General features: G+C 34.3%; 1 protein-coding gene across 6 annotated transcripts in view; it reads right to left on the reverse strand.

The window, feature by feature from the left end:
- The window catches only part of LOC105200002 (neuromedin-U receptor 2-like), a 28,304-nt gene extending 15,452 nt beyond the window's left edge, over nucleotides 1-12,852 (reverse strand). Inside the window, exons 1-5 of one of the 6 annotated variants that reach the window (XM_039448875.1) lie at nucleotides 11,512-12,852; nucleotides 11,268-11,386; nucleotides 8,382-11,133; nucleotides 1,225-2,195; nucleotides 416-825 (exon numbers count right to left, since the gene is read on the reverse strand). In XM_039448875.1, the coding sequence (XP_039304809.1) occupies nucleotides 416-825; nucleotides 1,225-1,733 (919 nt within the window). In that variant the 5' untranslated portion in view covers nucleotides 1,734-2,195; nucleotides 8,382-11,133; nucleotides 11,268-11,386; nucleotides 11,512-12,852. 6 annotated transcript variants of the gene reach the window in all.
- Nucleotides 12,853-16,842: the final 3,990 nt, after the last annotated feature.

Below are 16,842 nucleotides of genomic sequence, written 5' to 3' on the forward strand. Positions count from 1 at the left end.
TATACTTGTAAAAATGAGTTTTAAATTGAAATTCTGTTAGAACTCACATGAAATTAATTGAAGATCACTTTTATGAAATTTTATCTGTTTGATCTCTCTTGAAGAACTTATCATCTCACAATTTGATCTATTTATTAGGGAATATTCTGCAAATCACGATTCAAAGTATTCTTCGCGACAGGACAATAAAATTTCCTGCAAATTTTTCCCAGTATTACAAGCTTTATTGGGTCATCTATTATCGTTCGGCGAATTCATTGATAGACCGTGTCTATCCTTAAAAGTTTTTAACGGGTTCTCGAGTACCCGATTCAGAGTTGAAATAAATCCGATTTCAATCATCTCAAATCGCGTTGCTAAGGATACTCGATCGCAAATTATAATTTTCGACGATCAAAGTGACTGCATCGCTTACCGAGCATGCGAATAACGTTTCTCTGAGCATTCGTTTTCCCCCTGTTGCTGTCTACGTGATTCAACACGTCGGGAGTGTGATGCCTCTTACTGCTGACGGTGGTCAGCAGGCTCGAGTGTCGCAGCTTGATGGCGATCAGCACGTACAGCACGGTGATGATCGTCATGGGTAGCACGAAGAACAGGAAGGTCGAGATCTCGAAGGCGTGTTCGATTAGTGTCCATCGCAGCGAGCACCTGGCGCTATCCAAGATGACAGTGCCGTTGTAGTGGGAGTAGATGATGCCGAATTGGATGGCCTGTGGCACGGCGAAGCAGAGGGCCAGCAGCCAAATCGCTATCACGAACTTCACCGCCCGGGAGAGTTTCGACATTGTGTGCGAGATGAAGGGATGGCAAATCGCCACGTATCTATTGGAGAAAAATTTAACGTAGAAATATTAAAGAAGGCATCCGTTTCGTTACCGAAGAGATTGAAACCCCGTCGACGATCTTTTTCGCGTGTGGATTACCGATTTCACCCGCAGTCCAAAATCGTAGTTAGAATCGATGGATACTGACGCGAGTTTTTCTTCTCATATTGTTTTATCGATCTTCACGGGCCGGAGATTACAGATATTTCGATCAAAATACGTATTACCGCGATTCGTGAAAAGAAAAAGAAGAAAAAAAAATGCGGTACTTGGGACACCGATAGATAAAAGCCGAATGATTGGCAGGGTCCCCGGACACGGGACTCGACGAGCGTTGTACGTTCCATTTTATCAGTCGGAGCTTGATATATGGGCGATATAATATTTCTAAACTTACCTCTCGATGGTGAAGGCCGTGATGGTGAGAACGGTGGCGTTCGCCGAGGTCTCCGAGGCGAAGCTCTGTATAATGCAGAACGCCTCGCCGAATATGTACGGAAAGTGCGACCATATGTAATACATCTCCGGCGGCAGGCCGAACACGAGTAGAAGAAGGTCGGACACCGCCAGGCTGAAGAGGTAGTAATTGGTGGCGGTGTGCATGGACTTGTTGCGCGCGATTACCACGCACGTGGAGATATTGCCGATCAAGCCGGTGAAGAAGATCACGACGTAAATCACCGTGATCGGCAGCACGATGTATAGGGAGTCCCGGCGATCAACGGCGCTCTCTTCTCTAAGCAAGGGGCTGAGCATGTTCGTATAATTCTCATATTGCGGATTTGCGTGAACGACACCGTCGACCGTGGAACGAGATTCCTGTAGATTGCCGTCTTTCAGGAGTCTCCAGGGATCCCTATTCTGAAGGGTCCAGGTGATGTTCGTTATCGTATTACTCGAAAACATTCTGCTTTTTTTGTGGTTTCTCAAGACGGTATTGGTAAAACGAGAAGATAGTGATTGACGAGGATACGCGTCGACCTTGCGAAAATAGCAAAATTAATGACTGAGATTTTGTGGCGGAATTCGAATCGGCAGCTCGGACGAGCGGGTATCTTCGCGTTACGAATATATCTTTTGCTTATATTTTTGCTGTTCAATTTCGCCCATAAGATTACTCCAGATCGTCGCTGAGGCTGTCGGTGAAGCGCGATAGAGATGATTTATTCTGCGATATGCAGCTACGACGCATTCTTCGGATAGAATTGACGTTGATAGAATTCTCGTGATTCGTTGTTGAAATTCCGGCTTATGATCAATGCTGTTGGCTGATTTCAATCTTCATCTTGCCGGGAGCGTCAATATCTCTCTTCAAGTCGAATGGTTTTTTGCGAGAAAATCCTGCCAACTGTTTACTTTCGCGTTGACCTGAAATTGCGAGTTCCCTCTTAAATTTCTCACGATATGCGGAGACGGCCTGCGTTTTGGAGAAACAAATAGCGAGTAACACGATTATATTAGATTAATTAGTCTTTAAACGTGAGATTATAGCGTTCTCAATCTTCCGCGTCCGTACAGTAATGATGTGTTATGAATGGTACTACGGCTGCCATTACGGATGAACAAGCGGTTTCCATCACTCGCCGTTTAACGAGACGACATTCCGTATCCTCCCCGACGTTTCGATTAATTTCGGTCAATTTGCGCGAGAATTGAAGGGCCGTCTGTAAATTCCTCAATTAGACCTCGACGTGCAATATCGTTCTCCCCACGAATCGTCTGTGATCGATAGAAGCTCCATCTTTAAATTTTTGTTAGCGCGTTGAACACTGTTTTTGTTCTATTTGATAAATCGAATAAATCGATCGTCTCGTTACCTGGCTAAGAACTGCACTTATGTCATTTTGCGGGAGATCGAGCCAATTATAATCCCGTGTTCGTTCGTCAATTATACAACGAATATCCGCTGATATAGCTTCCGACGCGGGGATTTGCTTGTAACGTTGCTGTACACCATAATAGCTTCATTCATTATGGTCGGCGACGGATCCGTTCTATTTTCCGCATGAACGCGCTAACTATCACAATGGTGTATCATTAGCGCGTGGAATTATTCACGAAATCCGTCACTAATGAGAGACAGATGTCTCATACAAAAAGATCTTAATAGCGTGTAATATGATTTCCGTATGTGATATCCCTGTTCGTTAACAAATATATCCGCTTTCCACATTGTCACCTTTGTGTTAACTACTTGACAAGGGTATCATCTTTCGAATATATGTATGTACACGCTGACCTTTTAACGCCCCGCGGTCCATTTTTCAGGCATTATATACACGCACGGCCGCTCATTCAATCTTCGAAATATCATGTTTCCCTAAGTACGATAAATCGCTATAGGGAAATACGATAATCTTGCTTACCGAAATAAAATCTGTGTATTAAGCGCAAAAGTATTGCGATATACATAAATCAATATTTTTTGGAAGTTTAAAACTCGATCGACGATTAATATTTATTATTTGAAGTAAAGTGTACAATATAGGGTGTCTCGAAATTCGCAAATCAACATACTTCAGCAAGAAAATTCTCGAAAACTTAAATAAATTAGTTGTTCATGAATTATTTATTATTATTTCTTGAATTGTTATTTTTATTTTTAAGATGTAAAGGTTTAATCGGATTGAGGTCTAATAGAGATTACGTTTATACGGTTTATGCGATTACTATTACAATACTATCACGGGCATGCAACTGTCTAAATTATAATTTATGATTGATCAGCTTAAAACTTACGTATCTAAAGAAAAAAATTGCTATTTAAAATTACAATTTACAAACGAATACTTTATTTAATTTTTTGAAAACCTTCTTGCTAAAATATTTTGATTCGTGAATTTCGGGGCATTCTGTCTATATTTTTTAAAGAAAGAAAGCGGAAAAGTAAATCGATTAATTCGATGAAACACATACACGCACACACATTTATATATTGCAACAAAAGTCGCCAAATATTCTCGGAAAATGCACTGTTATATTATACTTGAATAATTTCTTTGAAAATTAAACTAGTCATTTTGACTGTTTGGTAATTCTAGTGTTAAATTAAATTACTTAGATCTTACACGTTAAATTAACGACGTTAGTTAAACACTTTGATCTTACACGTGCAACGCATAGAGCTTGTGCGAGAAAGTGATTTTAACAGATGCACCGGTTATATTTTTGATAGCAAAAATAATACTTTGTTTTCAATAACTAATCACTTTTCTTTTTTAACACTGGTCATAACATAAAATATATTTATTTTTACAATTTAAATTTTTTCCTGTCCTGTGTAGAATAAGCTTAACTTCATTTATAAGCCACATGAGCAGCAGTTGGACGCGGTAGTTGCGCTTCGACAAAACAAACAGACGTTCTGGCACCATCCAAAAACCACAAGTCGCACACGGTACACTACCTTGCACTCTCAAAGGAGTCCTAAACCCGTTCTGCGTCACGTTCGCGAAAATTGTTTCCACGCGCGCTCGAGTATACTCGTCTCCGCGCTCGGTGCCTTCGCGATAATGTTGTCGTCGGCGCGCGGCGACGCGGTACTTTCATAAACGCCGTTTATCGAACAGAAGGGACACACATGGCGCTATTTTCGACGTGAGTCGTGCTGTCAACCGGCCTCATTGTCTAATTGTCCCCAATGAGTCATTAACTTCTTCAGACACTATTCAGAAGTCGCTTCGCAAAGCTATAGTAAAACAATTTCTTTGATTTTGCATTTAGTCATTTCGTTATATAGTTTAAAAAAAATTTGCTTGTTTCAAATCGCTGAAAAAAACCAAGAAAAATTTGGTTTTTTTGTGAAAAATTGCTTTCTTGTGAAAAATTGCTTTTCTTTTGCTATGCAAATGAGATGCTATTTAATTTTTAATGTCTCTTATTATATTAATATTATCCATGAACTTATCAGGTAATTTTTTGTTATTATTTTGTTAAAATTATTTTTTTGTTAAAATTTTGTTAAAGTCACTTGAGGTTTAATAATTATTGAACAAACTCTTTTAAGAACAAATGTAATTCTAACAATTAGTCTAGAAACTAATTTAATATTTATGTTGAATATTATGTTAAGAATTTTGAATATTAGCAATTATCGAGAGGCATACGTTTTATTTAAAAATATATTAATTTTGTTTTTATTTATGTTTAAAATAAGAGAAAATAAATGTGACGAGTTAGGATTAAGAAATCATATCGTAAAACAAGTAACTTTGATACTGGTAAGGTATCACCATAACACAACACTTTTTGAAATTTTCCAATGAATTTTTCTACTCTTGGAAAAAAATCTGAAAAAATTGAAAAAAATGGATTTTTTCTCAATGCTTTAAAATTATATTTTGTCAATTTTTGACGCAAATCTTTGGATGATTTGTCTGTATTTTGAAATATTTTATTAACGAACTCTTCAACATGCACTCTATAAATCTTTTTAAATCATAGAAAGAAACATTACTCAAACTTTGCACAAGCTCAATTTTCATTCTAAAACAGTGAAAATTGAACTTGTCCAAAGTTTGAGCGATTTGTCTCATCTACTAAAAGTTAAAATTTACTTCAACGTAATATTTTTGCAAAAATCCTATATAGGAATGAATTTTGGCTCGTATTAAAATGGCAAATCACTCAAATATTACACAAGCTTAATTTTCACTCTTTTAGAATGACGTTTCACTCTATGACATTTAGAAAGTAATTTTGAACATGTGGCTGTCAGCTTTTATTATACACTGTTAAAAATACACCGTTAAACATGTCATGGAATTCATTCATTGTATTTTTAAGTTACACATAAAATTTAATGTGCATTAAATTTAATGTATCTATAATTGAAAAGCATGTGTACGAAGTTTAGTGCACTGTGATATTAAATTTTAAATAAATACATTAAAAACATTAAATTTACATTAAATGTGCATTAAATGTGCATTGTGTTTTTAATGTAGCTTGAAATTTGCTTTTGTTACATCACATTAAATTCTGCTGTTGATTTTTAGCAGTGTATATTTATGATATATCTCTTCTCCTATTTAACTCTCATTCATAAATTAATCATATAACAAAGATGATCTTTTATTTCATAATTTTAAAGCACGCGATTTATAATTCTGCTCTAGTTATTGTATGTTTAAACGCGAGGAATGCTATTAACTCAAATAATTTACATTTTAATAAAGCAATAATTGGATCACGAATAGCATACGTGTTGAAGCTTTGTCCTATTTGCATCGAATTAAATTTTAATGGAATGTACCTCAATAAATGCATATATTTTATTTTAGCACAATTTTTAAAAATCTACATTAAATATCTCTCGACAAATCACAACTTGCCTTATTCTCAAATCGAACGTGTCTGTGAAGTTGCAGATTTTTCTTGATTTATTTGATTTACGTTTTTACTCTCGTTAACTTATTTGGGAACTTGACATGAATTTTCGGAACGTTGTCGTTCAGTCAGTGTATCACGGTCGCGTTTTATCAAGCTTTAAAGATTTAGAAACATCTGACACGTTCAATTTATTCTTCTCATAGTCCGCGTACATTTATTATCGTATTTCCTAGAATTTTATTTACGAAACAGCGTGTCAGAGATTTTTTAAATAACAATAAAGAATCACTTAATACAATCATTGTTCCGTGAGATATTTTACGACGAAATATCCGTGAGATATTTCGACAACAAAGCGTAATTGTGAATCCCGCTGCTGCTTGCTTTCAATTAATTTCTTGCAATTATTTTTTGAATAGAATCATTTGTTTACATTTTATTCTAAAGCTATACACATTCAAGTGTACATGTCAAGTGTACATGTGCAAGCACGCTCGTGCAAGTTTATTGAAGCGTGTAAATGAAAGCCTGCACAGCCATTTCGATTTGCGCAAGAAGTTGGAGCAAATATAAAAAAAATCATTCAATATATGTGCGCCAAACTAGTTTGCTCAAATAAATCGGAGAGTGCACTAAGAGAAAAAAGTGGTTGTAACTATTATAATTCAGAATATAAATCAATGCCGTGAGAGTCAACACGGGATGTTTATGTGTGAATTAATATAACAGGCAATTGTTAATTATATTGATTTATATTCTGATTTATTTTTTTTCCTATTTTAGTTTTTATTATAATTTAACTACAATTTATTTTTAATTTAAACTATAATTTATAGTTGTTTCAACCGTGCAAATTATCACTATAAGTTGTTATATGTAAATTGTAAATAAATATTTAAATTGTTATTATATTCATTATAATTCTGATTGCATTTATTATATAAAAATTTCAAACATGAGATTAACAAGCCTAATTTTTCTTATTATTGTTTAAATGAAAATGCTTGTTTTATTTTCACTATCCGTATTTTGATATTTTACTGCATTAATATTTGATATCATTATAGCAAAATGTTTTCAGACAGTTTTAGTAGAATTATAAACACAAAGTTATTATTAATAACGTTATAGCAGCAATAAACTGGAGTTCTTAACTATAATTATTTTATCATGCAGTTATGGTCACACTCAACACTTTTCTCTCAATGTGTGTAGGCGTGATAGGCTCAATTTAGATCAATCAAAAGGTAACGTTGCAAACGAATGTAATTATGTTGAAACAAACACCAAAAAATTTCACTTTAATTGCTCCTTCTATGTTCATAATTATTAAACTTGATTAATTAACATTAATAACGCTATTATAAGAAAACGGTCACAAATTTTTACATACATTAGCAAATAACCGTATTTACTCTTATTATTTTGAAAATCTGTTCTTATAAAACGTTTTTGTTTCACAATCGTTCCTTTTACTTACATTGTTGGATTTTTAATTTTTGTTCAGTTAAAGAGCGATTCTTCGATGTACGTTTCAATTACTTTTAAGTTCCATATACATGTTTGCATAAGTACTGCGACAGAACTGCACAATTATTGCAAATACGATACACACGTTTCAGTCCATTTGCACAAGTATTCCTGACAAATTTACTTGTAAGTCTTCGTCAAATTGATGTAACGTTTATTGTGCGCGTTTTCTCGCGTGATACGCGATTCTGTGAGCGTCGTGAATCTTAAGGCTGTTCTACAATGAGTTGCAAACGCTCCGTCGCCAGTTGCAAAGGATGGCAACTAGCGTTATTTCCGGTGGCAACGGACTATCGCGGTTGCCAAACGAGAATTGACCAACTTTTAACTTTGGCGACAGCAACTGGCGATCGCACCACCTTAACCCTGTAAAGTGAATTGAAAGAGCGTGGCGGAGCGCGGCAAAAATTACGACAAATGTGATTTGTGGTAAGACAATTTTCGGTAGTGATATTTTGAACGTTTGGTGCTCACATATCTCGCTTAACCAAACATTCAATTTGCATCTTTCGATAATCTCCATATTCAAATGCAAATTAGGCGTTGAAATTATTTACAACTTGCGACTGGCAAAGAGCCACTCGCGATTTGCAACTACGTTTTGCAACTCATTGTAGACCTGCCTTTATTCTCGCGTGACTTTTATCTAAAAGAATTGTCTGCGAGATTAAGTTATCATAAGTTCTCTCGTACCTCTGTTACTTGAAGTATCGACGTATTAATTAATAATGATTTCAAATTAAACAACGATATAATACAAAGCTCCTTGTTGAAACAACAGGCGATTCAGAGCAACTGATCCTTGTTGAAGCAACACGCAATGTTATAGTTTCATTAACATATAGAGCTCTTTGTTGGGACAACGAGTTGCTATCGATTGGGAAATTAATCCTTCACTCGAGGAAGGCGTAAACGGGGAACTCCATCGGGACCATAATTCAATCTGTCATCCGATCCGCGTTGGATTCGCATTATCACCGAACTCGGCGCAAATATGATGGGGAAACGCGAGAATGACGTCAATTGACAGTCGTGAACGATAATCTGGAGTGTAAAACCTATTTTCTTGAAACAAAACGTTGAGAAAATGCAGCCTCGACCGATCGATCGCTCTCTGATTACGACGATGTTTATGTGAAATTGGCGCGCAGGCACTTGATAATACATATACGCATAGCAATTTCCTGTTAAATCGAGATTGAACGCGACGCAAGAAGCGTTCAGAGAAACTTCGAACGATCCTCGTATTAAATTAAATGACACTTATAACAAATCGAATCTTTTATTCCCGTAACTTTAAATTGCGTGGTCTTTAATTCCGCAGTCTCGAAGATTCATTCTCATCTGGTGTGGATGAATACGATGTATTCGAAAGAAGTTTGTTTTAATTAGTACAATTTTTGATAGATTCTTCAGCACTTCTGCAGTTTTTAATTTCTCCAACTTTGTAATGAAGGAGACTTAAAAGTTTCAATAAAGTCAAGTTCTCTCTCTCACTATACATTGAAAGAACAGATATGTTTCTAATTCTTTTAATTATAAATTGTTAATAAAATTTATGAGATTTGGCTGGAACTTAAATAAGTCGGCTTATACTTTGCGATATAAAATTAATTTAATTGCTGATGTAAGCAAACAAGTTCAAGAGGAGTTAAACAAATTATTATATCGCACCTTTTTAATATATTTGACAGTGAGAGTAATAGATTTAATTAAGGTAACAGGAGACGATTGCATTCTGTAATATTAGTAGTTTTGTAGTATTTGTTAGAGAACTCTGTCATGAAGATCAAATAAGTTGCAACGTTTTAAATATTATTAATTTCTCTAACAAAATATCTTTATTATTCCGTATTAATATCGATATTGTTAATGAGATAATTTACAACTAAAATAACTAACATTTTAAATGAAAACAGAATACCTAAAAAATATTTTCCAAGAATACTTCTTTTTTTATTGTTTTGATTTGTGCTTGAATATGTTGATTTTTCGTTATGTCTTATAACGGAAGATCAACAAAATGGAATTATAAAATTGCATTGATATTTTCTATGAAAATATTAAATTTAGTAAGAGAATGTTTTGCAAATATTACGAAACTCAGTCAGTTTTATTATCAAAACTATCACAAAAAATTTTACTGACAAACATTTTCGCGAATTGTTCCTTCATGTATACTTAAGCTCCTGTAATATCCAATTATTGGAAATAGCATCCCTCTGTTGTGATTGCGTGCAATATTCCTGATTGCAGCTTTTAGTACCATTGAAACTGTTAAATATCGATAACACACGGACCATCTATTAATAACTTGGAATTTCATAGAGAAAATTGCACTTGCCATGCAAATTTATTAAGTTATTTTCCACATTTTTTCAAGCTGTGATTATTCCGTACTGATTTTGCTTAGAGTTTTGTTTACAGTCTATTATAAAAACAGTAGTTTTTTATACGTATTTAATTTTTATATATGATAATTGCCGCTTAGAGCTAGTGACTACTTATTACAGCAAATTGCAGTGTACGCATAAGCATGACTTGAAATGTAAATAATTGATGAGCGATTTGAAATTAAAAAAATATGCTACATTTTGCTTAGTAAACAGTAATCGCTCCATCTAATACACTTTATCTACATTATGCATCAAATGACGAGGAGGAAACGACAATCTTGCAAACTGGAATCGAATAAACTTGGCGGCGCAGAAATGCAGATAAGCGTACTCTCGGAAAACAAAGTTATTTATCACAAACGGACAATGCTGTTTATCACAATAGACGTTTTCCTGTTTGGTAAAATAAAGTAAAATGTTGCACCAAATTTTTAATCTGTTTCGGATTTATCTAATCTCGCAACGCCAAGTAACATTAATAAGTGCTCTTTTTTTTTGTTACCCTGTATAGAATTTTTTCTACGTCCAATTACAATTACTTATTTTTACATATACAAGATTGCCTACAAGAAATTACAGAGGCAATTGTCTATCAAGATTACTTTTGTCTCATGTATTATAGACTCAAAGAGTGAACGCTTGTTAATTGAAGAGTATTTTTATTCAATTATGTATTATCAGAATGTATTATAGACCGACGATGGTCACTCTGAGGAGTTATTTTTCAAGAGAGTGTGTTTTACAAGCTACTATTTATCATCAAAAAAACACTCGTCCGCATAAATTTTGACGAAACTGGAGCGAAGTCCATTTAATCGCATGATGCATGCGACGATCATAAATTTTAATCCAGACCCGCGTCTGGCCTCACCTGTTGCATCGCAATTTCGCAAACTTCGAGAAGACGATTTTTAACCGATTGTTCTCAACTGTCTTTCGATACCCTATTATGCTCATTACTCGTTTATGATGTCTTTAATGGCAGCATTAATTTATACTAAATCGATTAATAAAATATCTTTTGTAGGTGTTTTGTACAGGATGTCGAGCTAAAATGTTGACCACATAGAAATACGCACATAGAAAACGCTTATATTTATTATTATTAAAATTTATTTTGAATTTGTATCTATATATTTGCTTGCAATGAATATTATATATTGTGTTTTACATATCGCCTTACCTGTAGACATGCATGATACGGAAAGAACGCACTTTTCTGTATTCGTATTCTTATGGTACGTATTCTCATTCGTATAGTTTCGTACCGTACGCCACTTGTGTATCTCTTGTGTTCATTCACTGCAATAAAAATAAAATGAGAACGAAGGACAAACGTTAATCTTGAGCTGACATCGTCAATTTCCCCTGAATCATTGTCTCAAAAATATATAGCGTGCATTATCTTTTTAATAGAACAACAATACCTTGAACGTGCGTCTGATATATGGGATTCTGTGTACACAATTTTTAGCTTCTATTTTTATACTCCCATTTCCTGGATACGAAATTGTCCTTGTCATAACGAAATTGGTTATTCGATACAATGATTAACCGCGCATCTATCGCGACATTTAAACGATATTTTATTTCGCGTCACTCTGTCTACAATAAAATTAATCCTTCACTATTTTTGCGTAATTTTACAACTTTGCGTTTTATAACCATCAATATGAGTTTGACGATCATCAACTTCAACCAAAATCAAAAATTTTTTTACATATTGTATTTACGATTATGCACAGTGTCTTCGTGTTTTCTTCTCCTTCCACTATATCGCGAGATCGGAACGTTACATCGTGCCGGGGAAAAAGCCGAACTCGATTTGGCGTGGAAATGTTGAATCGCCCCTCGAACGTAGCGCGTGCCGAAGACATCTATGGTGGGAGTTTTGCGCCAGCGCGAAGATCTCGTCCATATGACATCTATATATTCGTATCATATCACTGTGTGAAACTCGATCTATAGAGATCCAAAGATATTTACTCTCATTATTTGTAAACATAAATAAATTTTGTTTATCGTCATATACGAACTGTATGCTATAATATAGTAATAAAAATTCAATATCGTACGTTGCATAAAATTTATTCAACATCGGGTTAGGACAACATTGAGTCTGTAAAAGCAATTTTCGTTCATGTAACATTTCGAGTCTTTTTGAAGATAAGTTTCAGGAAAATATTTAAGTTGAAAATACCTTTACGAAAAACATTACAAGAATTAAAAATTTTACAGATTATTTTAATTTACTGTTAAATTTTATTATATGCACGTTTGAGAGAAGGGAATTTGGATAGAAAAATCGAGAAAGTCGCGGTAGTACAATTGTAGAAATCCTGCGGACGCTTTAATCGTAAACTTTGGCCCGTAAACACCTGCTGCGTTTGCGGGATCTAAAGTGACGCAGTAAAGAAAATTTATGGCGGAGATAAAGTTGAGCTCTCTTCGCTGTCACACGAAATCACGCGGACATCTCATTCACTTGAAAACTTCCGTTTTTCCCCTGCAATAACGCCTAATTGCCAATTTCGACGTTTCCTCGATAGCGTAATTTTTATTAGCGACTTTCCTTCAGTGGAGTTCATTCCTTTGCGTCCGTGGCATCCGACCAGATGACTTTTAAAGGATGCCCTTCGATGCAGTACACCTTATACGGCTCACTTTTCCCTGTTTAAGCTCGCAGTACCTTTCGCAATTCGTCTGACTTCCACTTTAACTCAACAAAGTGCATTTTCTGGATCGATTGAAAACCATTTTCTCCAGGAAATTAAAAGTCATTCGGCATTACATGTATTTATAAGTGAAATATTCGCATAAAGTGCTGCCTTTAAGATTCAAATACTTTCACAATTTATCTCTAAAAGAAAATTACTGCAAAATGCTAAAAATTGTTATCTTTAATGTCTCGAAAACAAGTATAAAAAACCACTATTGGAGGTATAGAATACTTAAAAGACTTATCATAAATTAAATTTACAAGAACTTTGTAAGTTATTTATCTTTATATAAATAATATGCAATTTTTACACGTTAAAATCGTACTAATGTTAATTTCCATTATTTAAAGAGAAAACAAATATATGTATAAATAATAGAAATTAATATTAGTATAATTTTAACGTATACAAATTGCGTGTAAAAATTTAATCCATACATTAAATGCATACGCGTGATAACATGCTTGCCTTCAAGACTGCCTGTTTATTTAAGAATTTTTTTTTTCAGAATTCATATACACAAATTACCATTCATTATATCTATATATAACCTATTTTTAAATATTCCAAATGACGAAGCTAAGATACAGCAGTATATTTTTAAAATTTTTTCGCTGACAGAGTTTAAAAAATTTACAAAACTTGAAAAAGCTATGTATCAAACAAGTGCACTGACAAAAAATTACAATTGCTCTTCTATTAAATCAATCTAAGTAAATTCTTTTACCAGAGAAAAATTAGATACTAGGTGACTTGGTACATAAAGTAAATTATATATAAAAAAAAACATTTATTGACCGAGCTCGGGATAAAGGACCCTCTAAATTGAAGAAATATGAAACGTGCGTATTTGTATTACGCACTAATAGTAGCGTAGCATACCGATGCAAATTTTATTCGATCATTTTGCGTGACTCACAAGTGCACACTATCCTATTTTCCCGTTTCTTTTCTGTTATCGTTTCTGTTACTCTCTCCCTGAGTAATATCCACCTGGACTTCCTCTCTTTATATACCTTCAGCGCACTATCATCTATTTGCAGAAGAAAAGACGGAATTTACCCCACGTAGTTGGAATAGAAATTACTCACTTAGCTCGGATCGTTGACAAAACATTTTATGAGAATGAAATTTACACATTTTTTCGTAAGCACACAGACGGATTGAATTTATCAACAAATTGTCCAAGACGTAAAATTAAGTCAAAACTTTTTACTCGATTTTACAAACACTATAATTTTATAATATATGTTATATAAATGTGTCGCGTTAGTTTTAATTAGTTCATATGTAACGCATAACTGCATTGATTAATTCTTTTAATTACTGCAAAATGTAAATAATCGTTTCTACATTTATGCTTCATTGCTTGTATACTAAAATTCAGGATTTCGTTTGTTATCGGAATGTTTGATTTGCTAATTAAACAAAAGTAAAGATGAAGAAAAATAATAGAAACAACTTCCATTCAAAGTGACAGAAATTGCACTGTACACTTTTAGCGTTGAAAAATCACTACGCCTTGCTATTTCTTGTTTCATGACCTTGCTATGAAAGACTATAGAATAGTCGGTATTGTCGTAAAAATTCCAGAATGGTCCTATGACGCTACGTGACGCCGTCGAGATATGTGATTCTCGGGCCGTTCATTGTGCCATAAGAAAATAACGAAGGGGAACTTGTACTACTAAAGCTGTATAGACGCGACATAGTCTCGAGAAACGTCAGGATCACCATCGCAGCATTTGAAATGACATTTCGTGATGCAGAGAATATATATAGATCTATTTATTTTCTTTTCTATGTTTTAGTGCCTGAGCTTTTATTGCTAAATTGCCTATTACAGCTTTTATAATCGTCACGTGCAAACATAAAAATTTATGCGTGCGATGCAATATTAAAGTTTAAATGGTCACGATCGATCGGATATATAGTTTACAGCAGTTAGCACTAATCAACCTCGGCGGGGACGTGTTTCAATTAAAATGCCTTTAGAGACAGATGAATCAAGATCAATAGTAAAAACGGATGCATGAAACGGACGGTAAAAAGTGACGGAATGAAAAATATAAAATAAAATGGCGAAAAATATAATGCAAAAACATGAAATGAGAGATTTAAAGCAACAGCTGCTTTTCATGTAACCCAATTAAACATTTGCAATTAAACAAGAAGTTAATTGAAAATTTATTTGTATTGCGCTCGACTCAATTTCGGGCGTGAACTCAAACGTGCAATATTCGAAAATCGTAAATTAACCTATCCCACGCGTATATAACGGAATAATGATGAAAAAAAAGATTATCAACGAAACAAACGTTTCGATTTTACGATCACTTTTATTTCTCGCTCAACAAAAAGGAAGGCCTGATAGCAGAATCTCTCTGTTCCGTGTATTTGTCAATCTCGACAGAAGCCAAATGGAATTATTATCTCTTCGGGAATTGCGCGTCTGAAAACGAAGGGAAGAAGAATTGGAAAGCGCGTAACGTGTGTATAAACAATTTTTTGCTGAAGTTTGCAAAGTTATGTAATTTCGAGCGGAGAAAATAGATCATGGACGATTCTTTAAAATCCAAAAGGATTTGCAATTTCCTTTTTTACGGTTCTTTGATTTCGCGCTTCTTTCTTGCGAAGTTTTCTGAATTACGCGTTAAATATTTCGGTATTTTAAATCGTATACTTCCAGACTATATTTTATACGGTTATAATAAGATGATAATAATAACAATAATAACAATATTAATAAGATACGTAGTTCTGGTTATTTTAGAACAATCGTTTGTCAAAACATATTCTTATTATTATTGGCTTAAAATTGAATTTCTTATAAAAAAATTTTTCAACAAGAATTTGTTTATTTCTGGCAGTTTAGCAGGAAATTATCCATTCGAGCAAACTATATCTATGAAATCATTATGTGTTTGTGTGTGTGTGTTTTTAGGATTGAAGTTTACTCGTGGCAAGCCGAGGGTAACATTGGAAAAGTTTGCAGACATAATTTAGCTACTTTTGCGAAGTGTTCGATATTGTACAGTTTTCGCAAGACGGCAATTTCACCGGAGATTTCATCTAATTGCAGAGTAATGAAATTTGCAAATATAACGAGCTAATTCTCCTTAATCGTTTTAATTAATTTAATTAAAGGTCATTGTTTGCGCTTGGCATTATTCATTAGTTTATTAAAGTGGGTATAATTTTGATCTGAATTGCAATAAACGAAGGATTGTGATTGCTTCTTGATTTCAGTTGCGTTAATAAGAACAGCTTTATCTATGCTATCGCTTTACATTGTTAACGCTTGTAACTTCAAATCAATTTGACACAATCATTAAGCATGATAAAAGAGCAGATAAAAGAATGGCAAAAATGATGAAATTGAGAATACTAGTGATGGATCATGGGGGTGTGTGCAACATTATATATCTAATCGCGTGTGGATAGCGTACATCGGTCATATGTTCTTACTAATTCTGCAAAATAAGAGTTGGCCATCGGAATTTTTTATACATCTCAAGGCTACGTAACAATTCCTTTTCACTCGGGTGAAAAATGAAATTGAAGTACTTACGAGTATACGCGATGCCTCTCTTATTGCGAGTGCTTTTCAATAGAAACGAATCGTCTGTTTCCCGATTTCATTAATGCCGTTCTAATGCGTCCCCTATCAATTCGACGTTCATTTTCTCTACTCCTTTTTCCGCGATTGTAGCGCATCGATATAACAACGTGCGCGTATAATGTTTCTTTCATCTTCTTATTAGCGAAGTTTGATCGAAGTTCCGTTGAGTAGATTCCGTGAGCTATTTTTTGCGTAGCTCCGGGCAAATTGCGCCCCTCAAGAGCGGCGCGAAGCTTTATATCGAAACATTATTATTATTTTTTCTATACGTGGAGAAGCTGCGCATTTCTTACGGCGCTACTATTAAAAAACTATAAGTTATTTGAAAGAGGAACAACAAGGGAAAAGAAACTTATCACAAAGCTCGCCTTACTTAATGTTCGTTTCCTATTGTGTTATTTTACGTTTCGTCCGGG

The sequence above is a fragment of the Solenopsis invicta genome, chromosome 5, assembly GCF_016802725.1.
Source record: "Solenopsis invicta isolate M01_SB chromosome 5, UNIL_Sinv_3.0, whole genome shotgun sequence".
Classification (NCBI taxonomy): Eukaryota; Metazoa; Arthropoda; class Insecta; order Hymenoptera; family Formicidae; genus Solenopsis; species Solenopsis invicta.